Source organism: Mixophyes fleayi, chromosome 11 (genome assembly GCF_038048845.1).
Source record: "Mixophyes fleayi isolate aMixFle1 chromosome 11, aMixFle1.hap1, whole genome shotgun sequence".
NCBI lineage: Eukaryota > Metazoa > Chordata > Amphibia > Anura > Limnodynastidae > Mixophyes > Mixophyes fleayi.
In genome coordinates this window covers 90,778,235-90,795,284 of record NC_134412.1, presented here as the reverse complement: position 1 = coordinate 90,795,284, position 17,050 = coordinate 90,778,235, and the positions used below count along the sequence as shown (strand labels likewise).

General features: G+C 41.6%; 1 protein-coding gene and 1 long non-coding RNA gene across 2 annotated transcripts in view; one reads left to right on the top strand and one right to left on the bottom strand.

Annotated features, from left to right (window-relative positions):
- Positions 1-17,050, bottom strand: part of LOC142107082 (uncharacterized) — a 311,806-nt gene that overhangs the window by 246,691 nt on the left and 48,065 nt on the right. The window lies entirely within an intron of this gene.
- LOC142107069 (F-box only protein 2-like) lies at positions 1,753-16,512 on the top strand. The gene is made up of 6 exons (XM_075190210.1): positions 1,753-1,835; positions 2,534-2,617; positions 4,349-4,475; positions 14,119-14,214; positions 14,402-14,537; positions 15,731-16,512. The coding sequence occupies exons 2-6, from the start codon at positions 2,581-2,583 to the stop codon at positions 15,863-15,865; spliced, it is 531 nt and encodes a 176-aa protein (XP_075046311.1). The 5' UTR covers positions 1,753-1,835; positions 2,534-2,580; the 3' UTR covers positions 15,866-16,512.

Below are 17,050 nucleotides of genomic sequence, written 5' to 3'. Positions count from 1 at the left end.
TTCAAACCCGCAGTTTAGTAAATCTAGCCTTATATGTGTCTGTGGTGAACATAGAGCGCTTGCAGTTATTTATAAGGGATAAATCATAACTGCAGTGTAAATATGTTATATCAAATAAATCCATTGAAAAGTTTAGTTTAAGTGTAAGATGTGAGGACAGAGAGTCTGATGTAAATGTATTTGATGGCTTTGCACATTCCAGTGTGAGAAGATAGAAGTGTCACCTGGGGCAGCTTCAAAGAGCTCCTGCGGTGAATTATAGCCTGGTTGTGACACCTGAATAGACCTTGTGGGGCTGGACATCCTTGCAGCCCAAGGCAGCATTTTGCAGGCTTGGGCTGCAAGGATACTTGCCCACGGGCTGGATCTCAGGACGGCTCTTTGTTTCTTCCCTCCACAGACTGGAGTATGTGACACTACAGGATCCGGATCAGTCATTCTTGTAATTTATTGCTTCATATCATAAACGCTCTCACACTTAAGCTGTGTTCAGTTATTTGATGAGCTCAGGATCTCATTAGGATCCGTTACCACCTGTGTTCAGCACCAACTGGAATTGTGTTTCAACTACTATCATCCCTTTGATTAGGGAGTTGTGGGTGTATAATAACTAGTCCACTGCATATGTGTCTTGATCATGTCCCGAGAGGTTGGACACCATTTTGATAGGCACATAGTGGTAAATGTATCAAGCTAAAGGTTTTCAGGCGGGTTTGAAAAGTGGAGATGTTGCCTACAGCAACCAATCAGATTCTAGCTATCATTTTGTAGAAAGTACTAAATAAATGATAGCTAGAATCTGATTGGACGGAATACATTGCAGGATATGTACAATGCCATATAAAGTCCCATCAGAATGCATGGGAAAAAAAATATATTTTTTTACCCGAAATACATATATCAGGCTGTTATTAATGCCTACTGTACATAAACTGCATTTTACAGTTTGTCTTAATTGTAAACACATGTTCTGGTGTGCAAACACGTCCGTCATCACTATCAGTCGGGACTTACACCTGCTCTGTAGCTGGAGCTAATGATACGGCTAAAAAACACGTGCCTGCAAGATGCCGAAAGCATGAATCGGACTAATGTGCACGCACCCGATCTTGGCTCACCTTTCTGTACATTGCCTAGGTTATTCTTATCTTTCCCTTTCCCGTTCCTTCCTTCATATCTTAGGCAGTCGGAAGTGTGAATATGAATTGCATGTAGTTGCGTTCACTAACGCATGTCTCGTTAACACACAAGCACAGAGCAATTTTACACAAGATACAGCATACAAATAGACTTACATTCCTTAAGGAATCAGGACCACTATATACATCAAATATCAACGTTTTTACTGTACTGAAAAAACATTATATTCATTACATGATTCACTTATGTTGCAGAACACGGATCTCAGAAATATGTATTTTTTGCCTTACTGTGCACTTGGTGTGTTACATATATCATTTTTGCTGTAATGTTGTACTAACTAAGATTGTCAGTGTTGTTCGTCGTGCAATATAACTTTTGCAGCGCGCAGAACACTATGTATTTCACCTTTACTCTACTGATTCGCCCAGTTAGTTTAACTCCTTAATTTTGCAGTGCTCTCCATTCATAAATATTTAAGAACAGGATTTGCAACATTTTTCTGTTTTTCTCCTCGGGTCAGGTAACGAGGAGGGTGGGTGTTTTTAATGATGACGTTGTCTGCTAGCAGCAGCCCTATAAGAAGAGAGAGCATTCAAGCTGACAGTCTAAGGAAGATTGTCCAGGGGTGCTGGTCTTTTGGGCTTTTCAGGATCCCGACATTTCTGCACCATTTAACAGCTGCTGATCTCTGTGTAAGTGAGTATAGCCTGCAGGCGAGAATTTGTACTCTATGCTGCAGAAGTGCACGGTAAAATATAGCATTGGATATGGCTATGGTTTTGGGTGTGGTTTTTCAGCTGAAGTTGAACTAAGTTGTCCATCAAAGCATTAGCACTATTTATTACTTGTGGGTATAGATATAGTTGCAGGCAAATCTGGGCTGAGGGTAGGGCAAGTGAGACATTTACATTATGCAACTACAGCCATCGTCTCGTCTCTACCAGAGAGAAGTCCCTTCCTCTAACTCCACTCCTGCCCTCAGGCCCTTTTTTCAACTCCAGGTAGCTATGTAGCATGAAAATGTGTCTGTCCTATGCATCCAAGGGCATTTGATCAAATAAATTACCTTTCAGGCGTCAAATTGCAAAAAACTTGGTCATGTGATGTTGGAAATGGACTGTTTTATTTTAATATCTGTGAAAGACCATTGAGTAAGCAGTGATGAGAGAGTGTCCCAATCCAGAGTAACTCTCGATATTTTCAGTGACATCGGCCCATGTAGCATAGTCAGCAATTAGGGACAGTCCCAGGTTTTTCATTACTGACAAGTTGCACAGCAACATTCCTCCTTATATTAGATGCAAGTACTACCATTTATTCTTATGCTTATGTGTTGGTGGATGGTGCATCTGTCAGATAAAATACTAACAAGAGGGTTTCACTGAAACAGAGAGGGGAGCAGAAGACGACATCTTTAAAAACATCTTCTAGAACAACATGGCGAAAAATCTCATCAAGAATGGCTGCGGGAAAGGTGAGACAGGCCCTTCTATGGCATGAATATTAGTTTTATTTGCTATTTTTATTTATTATTAAGTCTTTACAGTATCCCACATAGCAATAGAACTATTACAAGTGATAATATATTGCTGTAGTGGAAACACATATTGGACCTTAATCAGAGTGAGACGTGCGCTGCTTACGTAGTGTATCTTTGCGCTTTTTCACACTGCGCATACTCAGAAAGTGAACGTAGCAAAACTGCGGCTATTCAGACCTGTGACTTTCTACCATGGGAGGAACGGGGTGTTCTAACGTAGGCAGTGTATAGTAAGGGCACGTTATAGCTATTGCGTATGGATTCAGATTGGGACGTAGTCGCAGATATGGCTGAAAAAACGGTTCTATTTGACGGTGGTCGGGGGAAGGTGTAAGTAACGGATGTTGATTATGGCCAAATTATTATTATTATTACCATTTATTTATATAGTGCCACTAATTCCGTAGTACCGTACAGAGAACTCACTCACATCAGTCCCTGCCCCATTGGGGCTTACAGTCTAAATTCCCTAACATACACACACACACACACACACACACACACACACACACACACACACAGACTAGGGTCAATTTGTCAGCAGCCAATTAACCTACCATCATGTTTTTGGAGTGTGGGAGGAAACCCACTCCAACACGGGGAGAACATACAAACCCCACACAGATAAGGCCATGGTCGGGAATTGAACTCATGATCCCAGTGCTGTAAGGCAGAAGTGCTAACCACTGAGCCTCCGTGCTGCCCATAATAGCAAACAGCTTGTAATTTAGTGGTTTGCAAATGATTTGCAAATGCTTATTGAAGACTTAGTAGCAGTAATCTCTATAGATTACTATTTGCAGCGTGTGTTGTAGCAAACATAATTTTTTTTTTTTGCATGCAAGTTATTCCCGGTGAATTAGCGAGGTTAATCAAGTTTAAATGATGCTTCATAGCAATTGCGTTCGTAACCTATTAAATAAAAGAGTCAGAAAAATTAAACATTGATTTTATAGCACTGATCATTCTTTACTTATTAGTCGTTGCTACATACCTAGTACACAATCAATACTCCTTTATTTTCTCGTTAGTTGCTTCTGCTTTCAGTAGCTCTTAAAGGAGCAAGGGCCCTGTACCAACTTATATTTACTATATTTTTTATGTTGCAGTTTTCTATATTGTGAGCGCCTGTTTGTGTTTTGTGTTGTTTTAATTATACCGTGGTGGAAATATCCCATGTGCTAGTTATAACTCATGGCAGCCAATCAGCTTTGATTACTCTAGTGCACGTTACACCAATGGCATCTCATGAAATGCAAAGTCTGGTGGGTTGTTTTGGTTTGTGTCACACTTTTGTGGTTCTTAAAAAAAGGCTGAAAGTGTTATTCTATACCTTACCTCCCAGCCTTCCAAATTGCTAAATTGTGCCTCTTAGAAAATGTCTTATCTGTCCGTAATCTTAATCCAGCCAGACCATCCCCAACCAAGCTTGACGTGATTTTGCCCACAGAATGCCATGCTCCGTCCCTTTGCTTCCCATGAAAACTGGGATTGTCCTACAGAAAACACGGCTGCTGGAGGATATATGTTAGCCTAGACAACACGGAGCCTTAGGAATGGGTGGAAGCAACCAGGCTTCTATAACCCAATTATAAATACTCCTCTTACAAACACTTTTGTAAAAAAATACATTATTTGACAAATGCTATGTGCTGTGTTGTACAGAGGAGTTTAAATTTTGGGAGGACGTTCAGAATGGTGGAGATGGATGGAATATCGAGGTACTTCCAGGAGACTGCGGAGCAAGTTTTCCAGCTGATGGAGTCGATCAATACTTTGCCTCTTCCTTTGAGTAAGTATCCTACATACAATGCGCCAATTACATCCATTAAAGGGTAGTAGCAACAAACATTTCTTAATCAGTTGTTCTATTATTATGACCATTTTATTTATGCAGAGTACACAACACTGTAAAATCTGAGAACTTTGTGCAGATCAGTCCCTGCCCCAGTAGAGCTTGCAATCTAATCCCTCTATTGTAGGAAAAACATAGACGTAACTTCCCTGTTGTTTGTATAAAATGTAAATATTGTCCTTGCCCCTGGTGGAGCAGGTGTCTTCTTCTTAGACTAGAGGGGACTAGGGGTGTGCAACGGGCACTTTTAGTGTTTTGGGCGCTGATTAGCTTGAGGTTTTGGGTTCTGATTTGTTTTGCCAAAACACCTGACGAAAGGTTTTGGTTGTGATTTAGGGTTTTGGGTTCTGATTTATTTTTTAAAAAACATAAAAAGCGCTAAAATACATTATTTTGGTTTTTTTACACTCCTATGCTATTATTAACCTCAATAACATTCAATAACAATCATTTCCACTAATTTCCAGTCTATTCTGAACACCTCACACCTCACAATATTCTTTTTAGTCCAAAACATTGCACCGCGGTAGCTTTCTGGGCTGCGTAGTAGAGTGGCCCCGGTACCCAATTTGGTACCGGGGCCACAATACCTCATCCAACTGGTCTCAATTCCACTGCACATATGGCTGCTCCTCCATCCTCTGCAGCATATAGAGGGTGGAGTTCTAGCGTGTCAATACCTCTTGTTTTTGATCATGACAGTGCATTTTAATTATTTTTGGATTTGCCCCCAACACTGAATGTAGTTTAATATCTGATACGCATCTATCTGAACTGCATAGTGGAGTGGCCCCGGTACCCAATTTGGTACCGGGGCCACAATATATCACCCTCAACAGGTCTGAATTCCACTGCACAGATGGCGGACACCGGATGGACGTCTAAAACCAACATAGATGTTAAGACCGCAGTTCCTCTTTTTTGGGACTGCACAAACAATTAACGTAGTAATATAAATGGAAGTTACTATTTTTTTGAACTACAGAAAGAAAGAACGTAGTAATAAAAATGGCAGTTACTCTTTTTTGGAACTACAGAAAGAAAGAACGTAGTAATAAAAATGGCAGATCCTCTTTTTTTTTTTTTTTATAAACGTTTTATTTTTGCAAGGTCATGAGAACAGCATAGGACAAATGACAAAATGCATACTGATAGCATAAGTATACAGGAGGAAACCATATCAGCCATCAGCATGAAACATAAGAGGATACTAAGTCAACCAGTCTAACAATTTTAGTAATGACAGATGACCTAAGGTTTTATAGAAAGAGGAAGAAAGAGAGAGAATACATAGAGGAGGAAAGGAGAGAGAGATGAAAGAGAAGAGGAGAGAAGGGAAGGAGTGAGTGACTAGATCCATTGTTAGTTGGAAAAAGATCCAAGAAGAAGAATGAGGTTTTAAAGCGGAGTTAAATAAAGGGTGGGCATGCCTGGAAGAAGGATAACCATGGGTCCCAAACCCTGGAGAAGGCTCCGGAGGAGTTTCGGATAATACTGGTCATGTATTCCATCCGTTCAATCTGCCAAATTCTGTTGATTATGGACTGCATGGAAGGAGGAGATTGCGAACGCCAGTCTGCCGCTATTTGGCAGGTAGCTGCCGAAACAATATGTCTAATCAATTTGTTCTCATGTCGGGATGCCGAGGGAGCCCCCATAGGGAGAAGAAAATTTTTTGGCTCCAGGGGAATATCCACCAGGAGAATTGAATTAATCAGGCCTCTTATCTGGTTCCAGAAGCCTGTCAATTTTGGGCACGACCACCATATGTGGAGAAAAGTGCCTTCATGGGAGCACCCTCGCCAGCACCGATCAGATGAATCAGGATGGATTTTGCAAAGACGCGAAGGCACATAGTACCACCGATAAAGCATCTTATAAACATTCTCTTTAATTCTTACGCAGATGGAACTAGAGGCGGCGTTCTCGTAAATTTCAGACCATTCCTCTTCCAGTAGCTCCTCTCCAAGGTCCCGTTCCCAGGTTAGTTCATGGGGGGGTCTAAAAGAAGAAGAAGGGGAAGCAAGTTCGTGGTAAAGCATTGATATCAGACCTTTGGTTGAGGATTGGCGTAGACAGAGGGCTTCGAAGGTGGAGAGAGGTCGGGTTAGCAGGCGATCTTTAGCAACACTATGGAAATGGCGAAGTTGCAAGAACTGATAAAAGTGCTTTGAGGGAATGTGGATCTGTGATTGAATTTCAGAAAACTGAGGAAAAGTTACTGAGGTGGATAAATGATTGAGGTAGATGACTCCCCGCGAATACCATGGCTGGAATGAGTTATGATGTAGTCCGGGAGGAAATTCCGGAGAATTGAATAGCGGAACAACCGGAGAGGGATGGGGAGATAAGGCGAATTTTTGGGATGATGAGTCCCAGATGGATAATGTGTGTGAGACTATTGGGTGAGATAACAGACGTTTGGGGCGACGAGGCCTCGGGACCCATAGGAGAGAGGATAAGGAAAGCAGTCCCAGACCCTCTGCCTCAATTTTAGACCAAACTCTGGCTTCCGTCCGACCAGACCATAGGACACACTGAGCAAGTTGAGCGGAGAGGTAGTATCTTTGAAAATCAGGAATCCCCAGACCTCCCCCCCGCGGGGACCTCTGAAGAACCTTAAGTCGGACCCGGGGTCGTCTGCCCGACCAGACAAATCTGGAGACATGGAATTGTAGGAATTTAAAAACATATGGCGGTATGCGGATGGGGAGAGTCTGAAAGAAGTAGAGCAGCCTAGGGAGGATATTCATTTTGACGGCATTAATGCGTCCAAGCCAGGAGATATAGAGCTGTGACCACGATGTAAGGTCTATTTTGATTTGATCGAGTAGGTGAGGAAAATTGGCTTGAAATAGATGTCGATAGTGCTTTGTGATGGAAACACCCAAGTATTTAATTTTGCGGCGACCCCAGTGAAAAGGGAAGGAGCGTTCTAATAATAACTTGTCTGTAGCTGATATATTAAAGTCTAGAACCTCCGTCTTATCTGGATTGATCTTGTAGCCCGAGAAATAGCCATAGAGATCAAGTTCCTCTAGGAGGGGGGGTACCGACGTTTTGGGATTAGTGATAGTGAGCAGAACGTCGTCTGCATATAGGGCAATCTTATGGGTAGAGGGGCCCACCTGTATGCCAGATATCTCATGATTGTTACGAATTCTGGCGGCTAATGGCTCGATGACTAGAGCAAATATCAGTGGGGAGAGGGGGCATCCTTGACGAGTGCCGTTCGTGATCAAAAAGGGCATCGAGGTCAGACCATTAGCGGAAACAGTAGCTGACGGAGATCGGTAGAGGGCCAAAATACCTGTCAGGAATTTGTCTGTGAATCCCACTGCTCGAAGCACACCCTCCATAAATGACCAGGAGATGCGATCGAACGCCTTTTCGGCGTCGAGCGCCATGACGAGAGAGGATAGATTATCATTGTTTATCATGTGGATTAGATCAATAATCCTTCTGGTATTATCAGGGGCTTGGCGCCCTGGAATAAAGCCCACCTGGTCAGGATGGATGAGGGCTGGAAGGAGTGGATTCAACCTAGAGGCCAAGATTTTTGCAAATAATTTTAGGTCAACATTTAGTAACGAGATGGGCCTGTAACTAGCGCAAAGAGAGGGGTCTTTTCCCGGTTTGGGAATTACAATTATATTAGCCCTGGTGGTGGCGGAGTCGAAGGGAGCCCCCCCTAGCACTTCATTGAAAAATTTTGTCAGGTGAGGACCGAGGACCGAGGCAAACTTTTTATAGTACTGGGGGGTGAGGCCGTCCGGGCCGGGAGCTGAGGAGGATTTCAGGGACTTAACTGCTGTCAATACCTCCGATAGAGTAATGTCTTCATTCAGGACAGATTGTTGTGTGGTAGTAATTTTAGGGATGGGTGTAGATAAAAGGTAATCGGACAGGGTGGGAGGCTGGGGGTCCCGACGAGGGGAGGGAGCATCGAGGTTATAGAGGGAAGAATAGAAGTCCCTGAATTCTCTAACTATCCCTGTTGGGTCATAAGTTACATCTCGAGAAGGAGACTGTCGAATTTTATCAATATGTTGCAAGGCTATTTTTTTCCGGAGCTTTCTAGCTAATACGGAATCAGCTTTATCCGCCTTATCATAATACCGTTGTTGGAGCTTCTGCATCGTGACAGCTGCTCTACGGGAGAGTATGGTATTTAGTTGGCCCTTCATTGACGCAATCTTGGGAAGTAGGGTCGGGTCGTGGTGAGATTGATGCTGAGTAAGGAGTGAAGCTAACCCACTTTCCAGGGATAAGATTTCCTCAGCTGCTTTCTTTCTAGCTGCAGCTGACTGACTAATTAATTGGCCTCGGATGGTAGCCTTGTGAGCCTCCCAAACAATTCCGGGGGCAACATCAGGGGTTGAATTTTCCTGAAAGTAATTGGTAATGGAGGTCTTAATGTCTAGGCAGATAGATCTATTAAGTAAAAGTGCGTCGTCTAGGCGCCATCTACTGCGCTGGGGGGGCGGTTTGAGGAGATCTAGTACGAGGGAAACACCCGAATGGTCTGTCCAAGAGAGGGGGGTAATGTCTGCCCGCGTCACATGATGAGTGAGTGAGTGTGAGATGTGTAACATATCTATGGGGCTGAGAAGTGAGTATAATCCTTGGCGTCTGAGTTACATAGTCTCCAGGAGTCATATAAATGATGGTGTATAAGGAGTGTGGACAAGGTGGCGGATTCAGAGGAGGAGGAAATACCCCGCCGAGGAGAGGAGGGGGGAGACCTATCGAGAGCCGGGTCGAGAGTAACGTTAAAGTCACCTCCCATGATAACATGGCCCTGCGCCAACCGCTCAACTTGCTTAAAGAGCTTTGTAAAGAAAGGCTTTTGCCTCTGATTCGGGGCATAAACCGAGACCAGAGTGACGGGAGTAGACCGGAGAGTGCCGCTCACCAAAAGAAAGCGGCCTTCTGGGTCAGCATGGGTCTTGGAGTGAAGAAAGGGGACTTTACTATGGATTAAAACAGCAACGCCCCGTTTCTTGCAGTCTGCTGAGGCAAAAAAGGTCTGGGAAAATTGCTTACCCTGGAGCCGAGTGGCAGATCCTCTTTTTTGTAACTACAAAAACAAAGAACGTAGTAATATTAATGGAAGTTACTATTTTTTGGAACTACTGAAATAAAGAAAGTATTAATAGAATCGGCAGTTACTCCTTTTTTGAACTACAGAAAGAAAGAACGTAGTAATAAAAATGGCAGTTACTCTTTTTTGGAACTACAGAAAGAAAGAACGTAGTAATAAAAATGGCAGTTTCTCTTTTTTGTAACTACAAAAACAAAGAACATAGTAATATAAATGGAAGTTACTATTTTTTGGAACTACTGAAAGAAAGAAAGTATTAATAGAATTGGCAGTTACTCCTTTTTGGAACTACAAAAACAAGAACGTAGTAATAGAAATGGCAGTTCCTCTTTTTTGGAACTTAACAAGAATTATATAATTTTGTTTATTCAGAAATGATGAGTCTCTCTATTAGAGTGTAATGCCCCTTAAAACTCCTTTAAATAAAATAGTACGTATTCTAGGAGACCCTGTTTATATATTTAACTTGGTTCTGCAAAAATATGCATGATGATCACTCGACAGAGATCTGTAATAGAGCAGCGATTAAAGTGGCCTGATTAAAGGTCATGTAAGATCTTAAAGCACTCACAATTATATAGAGACTGTATTCTCATTAAAGACGTTGCCTAACGTGTCTAAAAGTTGACACTTATATAGCGCTTGCTTCACTGGGTGATGTGAGCAAGCGGAGTGTGTTAATATGGAGAGACCCTATCTAAACATTAATATGATAGAACAAATTGCAGCGCTGTATACGCTGTGTGTAGGTAAGGTAGGTATCTCAAATACCATGACACTCTGTTTAGCCTAATCCCTGACAATGTAATATCACGGAAAGCCTATTTGTTTATCAAGGGCAATGCCTAGCTTCTGCTAAATCAGACAGAGTATGCAGCGCACGTCTAACACCAACATAGCTGTGCCGGTGACATGGCCTGCAGGAATATCTCTGATGGAGATAGAACTAGGCCCCAAAGAGCACATAATGCCCAAAAAAGAGTTGCAAGATGGAATTGTCCTTGGGCCTTCCCACCCACCCTGATGTTGCTGAAATAGGACATGCACACTTTAACAAACCAATCATTTCAGCGACAGGGCCTACCAAACTACTGTGGCTGAAATGATTGGTTTGTTTGGGCCCCCACACAAAAAAAGCTATTCATCTCTCCCTGTACAAACTAAACTGGCTCTACTGAGGCAAGATGTCGTCCTCTTCCTCATCCTCTGATTCCTGGCCCCCTTCAGTGTGTACTTCCTCATCCTCACACATTATCAATTTGTCCCCGCTGGACTCCACAACCACAGGTCCCTCTGTATTATCTGGAGGGCAGTGCTGTACTTCATTGAGGAATTGATAATTCATTTTTATGAACATCATTTTTACAACGTTCTGAGGAAGCAACCTCCTTCGCCGCTCACTGACCAGGTTCCCCGCTGCACTAAAAACTCTTTCCGAGTACACACTGGAGGGGGGACAACTCAGGTAAAATAGAGACAGTTTGTACAGGGGCTTCCAAACTGCCTTTTTTTCCTGCCAGTAACAATATGGACTGTCTGACATGTCTATTTGGATGGTGTCAGAAAAATAATCCTCCACCATTTTTTCTATTGTGACCGCATCCAATGCAGCGACAGTAGACATGTCTGCAATGGTTGGCAGGTCCTTCAGTCCAGACCAGATGTTGTCTGCATCCCCGCTAGTGGGTCTTTTAGGAAAACTGAGCTTTTTCCTCGCAGCCTTAGGTGTGGAAGAAAATGAAGGTGGAGCTGTTGGCATGTCACGGTCCTCTTCAGAGGACAATTTCCTGACCAGCAGGTCTTTGCACCTCTGTAGACCTGTGTCCGCCTGAAACAGAGACACAACATACGCTTTAAACCGAGGATCGAGCACGGTGGCCAGAATGTATTCCTCTGACTTTAAAAGAGTGACCACCCTCGGATCCTGGCAAAGCGTACGAAGGGCTTCATCCACAAGAGCTACATGCTTGGTGGAATCGCAATGGTTTACCAGCTCCTCCCTCACTTTCTCTTGTAATATAGATTGCAGTACCTATTCTCTTGCACTGCTTAAAAATTGAACGTATTAAATGTAATATAGATTGCAGTACCTATTCTCTGGAACTGCTTAAAGAATGAACGTAGTAAATGTAATATAGATTGCAGTACCTATTCTCTTGCACTGCTTAAAAATTGAACGTATTAAATGTAATATAGATTGCAGTACCTATTCTCTGGAACTGCTTAAAGAATGAACGTAGTAAATGTAATATAGATTGCAGTACCTATTCTCTGGAACTGCTTAAAGAATGAACGTAGTAAATGTAATATAGATTGCAGTTCCTATATTTTGGACTGCTGAAATAGTGAACGTAGTAATATAGATTGCAGTTCCTATTTTTTGGACTGCAGAAATAGTGAATGTAGGTATTGCAGTACTAATATTTCAGGACTGCAATAATATATTGCTCTAGAATTTTTTTATACTTTTTAAATTATTTTTTAATATTTTTTTTTACTTTTTTTTTGTATCATTTTTTTTTTTTTTGGGAGTTTTTAATAATTAGACAATTACTATGGACTTAGCACAAAAATGCACAGGACTAAAGCACCACTGGACTCAGCAGGACAGACACTGGCCAAAGCACCACTGGACTCAGCAGGACAGAGCACAGGACAAAAGGACCACTGGACTCAGCAAGAACAGAGCACTGGACACAAGCATAAAGAACCACTGAACTCAGCAAGCACAGAGCACTGGACACAAGCATAAAGCACAACTGGACTGATCACGCAGGAGTACCACTACCCTACAACCTCCCTCTACCCTGATCACAGCCCAAATGAAAATGGCGGCCACTAGCGGGGAATTTATGCAATCCGAGTCTCGCGAGATCCGACGCGAGACTTGGACGTCAGAGCCTCAGTTTCATTTTTTTGGCGCCGGAAATACCCGAACAGTGCTCGGATCCCGTCGGATCCGCACTGTTCGGGTGGGCTCGGATTAGCGGAATCCGAGCCCGCTCATCCTTAGAGGGGACCATCCTCCTTATTAACAAATTGACAACTCAAACTCATCATTTATTTTTCTCTACCTTATTGTTGTAATATAACACTTGTGAATGCTGTTTAAACCTGTTTTTGCTTTTCTGAAGCTGTAATTCCAGTCCAGCTTCTACTCATGTCTATCTCGTTTATTACAACAGACCCTGGCAGACAAGTAGCTGTTGTCACATGCATCGGTCTAACTACTTTTTAACTCGAAAAGCCAATAACTCTCAATACAGCAGAGAAGTTAAAAGTACTGTATTTTAATCATAAGACAGCGTAACAATTAAAAACAATTATTTGCAGCCATTATTATTATTTATTATAAAGATTGATTTATATAGCGCCTGCAGATTCCGTAGCGCTTTACAATTGGTAACAGAAATAAAATGAGACTGGGTATTACAGACAGACAAAGGAGTAAGAGGGCCTTGCTCACAGGCTTGCAATCTATAAGGCAATATGAGTTTGATACATGAGCTTAAGTGCTACATATTGCGTATTGGTCTAGCCAGATTGCAAAGGTATTAAAGTTCTTAGAGGGCTATATGATCCAAAATTCAAAATAGTTCAACCTGTCTCTGTCCCTCGGCACATTTCCATCCTCCTATAAACGTGCGCTCATCTCGCCAATTCTAGAGAAACCATCTCTCGATCCAGCCTCTCTCTCCAACTACTCCCCTATTTCTCTCCTCCCCTTTGCCTCCAAACTACTTTGGGGATTAGTGTACAACGCCTGTCCCACTTTTTCTCTGCTCATTCCATTCTCGACTCTCTGCAATCAGGCTTCCGCCCCCAACATTCCACTGAAACCGCTCTCACAAAAGTGATCGATGATCTACTTACTGCAAAGTCTAAGGGTCATTTCTCCATACTCATTCTCCTGGACCTTTCTGCTGCTTTTAACACTATTGATCACCCTCTTCTCCTACACACCCTTCACCTCCATTGACCTTCATGACACAGTTCTTTCCTGGTTCACTTCCTACCATCGAACGGATCCTTTAATGTTTCTACCTCTGGCACATCCTCCCCTATCTGTTGGTGTCACAAGGCTCTGTTCTTGGTGGAGGTGGAAAGTTGTTGATAATGAATAGAACTGAGAGTTGTGCAGGTATGAGGAGACTTGGTAGATTTTGACAGCATAATGGCTAAACTAATGGATGAGAACTTGCTCTGTTAACCTCTCAGAGCCATCATTAGATTTTCTGTCTCTTCGTTGGGTCTCAGTGGTTTCTTCCTGTACCTCTGAAAAGCTCCTGAATTATTCTAATAATTCTCAGTTTCATAAGTAGCCGCAATGTTAGACATGAATTGCCAGCAAGATAGGGTGAAGAAGAAACGTAAGCAAAAAAAATAATAATGTCTTGAATAAATACAGCTATACCCATGATATGTATGGTGCATTCATGATGAGAGCTGTATTGTGAAGTGATCATCTAATTTCAGGTGGTGCAGTAAATCTCAGACCATTGATCTCCGTAACGAAGGATTTCCAGAGGAAGTATTGGACAACATCCAGCCGAGCATTGTGGTCAATGACTGGTAAGTTGACAGTGCACGTAGAATTGTAGCCTTTAGCTTTTATTAAGATATTACAAGAAATATGTGTGCTTACAGGAGTCATGTAATGATACCAGAAAGTCCAATTCTTTAAAAGTCTTGCATCACATTGTGAATGTGACATGAGATGACATTCTTCTATTAATCAGAGTACATGGGATAATTGCAGGTACGCGGGACGGACTGATGCAGATTGTGTCTATCAACTGAATGTTCAGCTTTTATCAGATAGCCGTGACGTGATCACTGAATATACGAGTGATCGCATCGCGATCCCTCAGACCAGCGAGGGTACCTGGACCCAGGTGAGTCGGGTTTGTGGAAGAAAATGGTGCAATTCCATGTTAAGACCGGAGGGAGTAAATGTATCAAGCTGAGAGTTTCCCGGCGGGTTTGAAAAGTGGAGATGTTGCCTATAGCAACCAATCGGATTCTAGCTGTCATTTTGTAGAATGCTCTAAATAAATGATAGCTGGAATCTGATTGGTTTTTCAAACCTGCCAGAAAACTGTCAGCTTGATATATTTACCGCCCGGGTGTGGTAACTGTTAGCTCTGAAACATAGCTGGGATCTCTAAGATTATAAATCAGCCGAATGTGTACCAGATTTACTAACCCTAATATAAGGTGATTAACTCACTTAACAAATAGCGATACTGAATAATTTGGTGAAGTGTATTAACCATTTCCCTCATGGACTCCAACACTATTCCCTTGGTCCATATAAAAACAATATAATCTATGTAACGTAAAAATATTCTTATTCCTTACGTAAAGGATGTTCTACAAAAAACTGTTTTGCAATATCTGCCATAAAGATATTAACATATGGGGGAGGGAGAAGTATAAGGTTCTCTCAGACTGGTACCTTATAATTGTAATTAACATTTGGAATTTTAGTGAGGGACTCAGTACTGTTAGCTTGTAGAAGGGCATTATATATACACTAGATCTCCAATCATGTGAAATCTCTGCATATAATGATTTAATATCAATAGTCCCCAATAGATCTCAGAGGAATACGCCTTTGAATAGTCGGCAAACATTGAGTTGCGTCAATTGGCTGCAAAAAAAACTTCAATGGATTTACGCAAAAGCTGAAGGAGATCATTGATCCCAGAGACAATAATTGTTTGCTTTATGGCTCTTGCTATAGTTCCACTGAATATTATTAGAAAACATTATACACATCACTGTTAATGAAATTCATGAGGGACAATTGACAGATACATGAAGTTACTTGAACAACTGAATTGGGACAATGTATCATCCCAAAGATTCTTCTCAAAAATCCAATCAACTGGTCTCTCTAATTGATCTCTTCTGTCGCCTAATCCATTATATAATAATTATTTAACCTTAGTCCTACAACTGTTGCTTAGCCAGTCCTATGCACTAGGGTACATTTGTAGTTTGTTAGTATATAACCAGTATTGACAATTTTGCTGAATAAAGTGAATGTAGTTCGATAATTATCCTGTCTTTTCCATGACGGCAGATCAGCCATGTTTTCTTTGGATACGGCCCTGGGGTGCGTTTCATTAATTTCAAGCACGGCGGTGAAGACAATGTTTGTTGGAAGGGGTGGTACGGTGTACGGGTGACCAACAGCAGCGTGACCCTTGAAGTTTAGACACCACACCTACAAATGTCTTGATCCACTTTGGTTTCAGCTAATGACAGCTGAAAGAACTGAGAAAGAACCGTGGAACGAGCCAATAAAGACACAAACACAATAAAATGGTATAATAATGACATAATAAACTAAGAATGACATCATGTAAAGAAATGACTACTGGCTTCATGTATTTCCCTACATCCATGCTAGTCTATAGGGTAACTCTTCACCTTTACGTGATAAGCGAGTTACAGTCAAGTCTGCTCGTTAGTTTCAAGGATTAGAATATATATTCCCATCTTTATTCCACCAGAAAATGAATCAGGAAATAACAGTAAATGGGATACTCATGAATGGCTTCTAGGTTGTTTATTCTGTCAGTCCGTCCTTGTGCACTCAATAATAAAAGCCACGCCCATTTCCATGTACTATGAAAATGTTTTCTAAGATCTAATTAAAGCAGAAGCAGTTAAAATATTTACTTTATACTAAAAAAAAAGTATTTGCTGTAGATTTCTAGACTTTAATATGACCAAGCGAAACAGGTCTCACCCAGCATTGGTGATCTTACCATTCTAAATATTCCTCTCTGTAACTAAAATATATGTTTTTTTAAATTTTCCTGATAACTATATTTTGTGAAGGGAATGTTCTGCATTCAATAAAAACAACTTTTGATGTGTTTGGACTCTTTGTCCTGTGTTACTGTTGTGTGTGTGGCGTTTGTAAATTAACCCTAGGGTGTGTGTCTGTGTGTTAAGAAATTTAGTCTGTAAGCCCCAATGGTACAGGGAAAAACAAGCCCGCGCTCGGTATATCCCACCTTATATATGGTACCAGGTGCTCGGCAATATAAATGCCCATATATGTGTATAAAACAAAAAGACAGCACTTATCCACTGCATATCTGTGTGTATCTAGCAAAATGAAAACATGAGGTATTAGTTCATATTTTGATCAAAACATTTAAGCCTGCATCCCAGCGTCAACAGCATCTCATTATATGCAGGTCCTACACTGACCTATATGCTTCAAAGACCATAAAATGCAGTTAAAATCAGATGCACTCACCTCCCAGGTATAGGGGTTTAATTGGGCAGGGACTGATGTGAATGACAAATATTCTCTGTACCGCGCTGCGGAATTTGTGGCGCTATATAAATAAATGGTGATAATGAATAAGATCAAAATAATTACTTG

Coding starts and splice junctions, on each gene's coding strand:
- LOC142107069 (XM_075190210.1), top strand. CDS start 2,581: ATGGCGAAAAATCTCATCAAGAATGGCTGCGGGAAAG. Junction 4,476..14,118: donor TACTTTGCCTCTTCCTTTGA/GTAAGTATCCTA, acceptor ATCTAATTTCAG/GTGGTGCAGTAAATCTCAGA. Junction 14,215..14,401: donor AGCATTGTGGTCAATGACTG/GTAAGTTGACAG, acceptor GGATAATTGCAG/GTACGCGGGACGGACTGATG.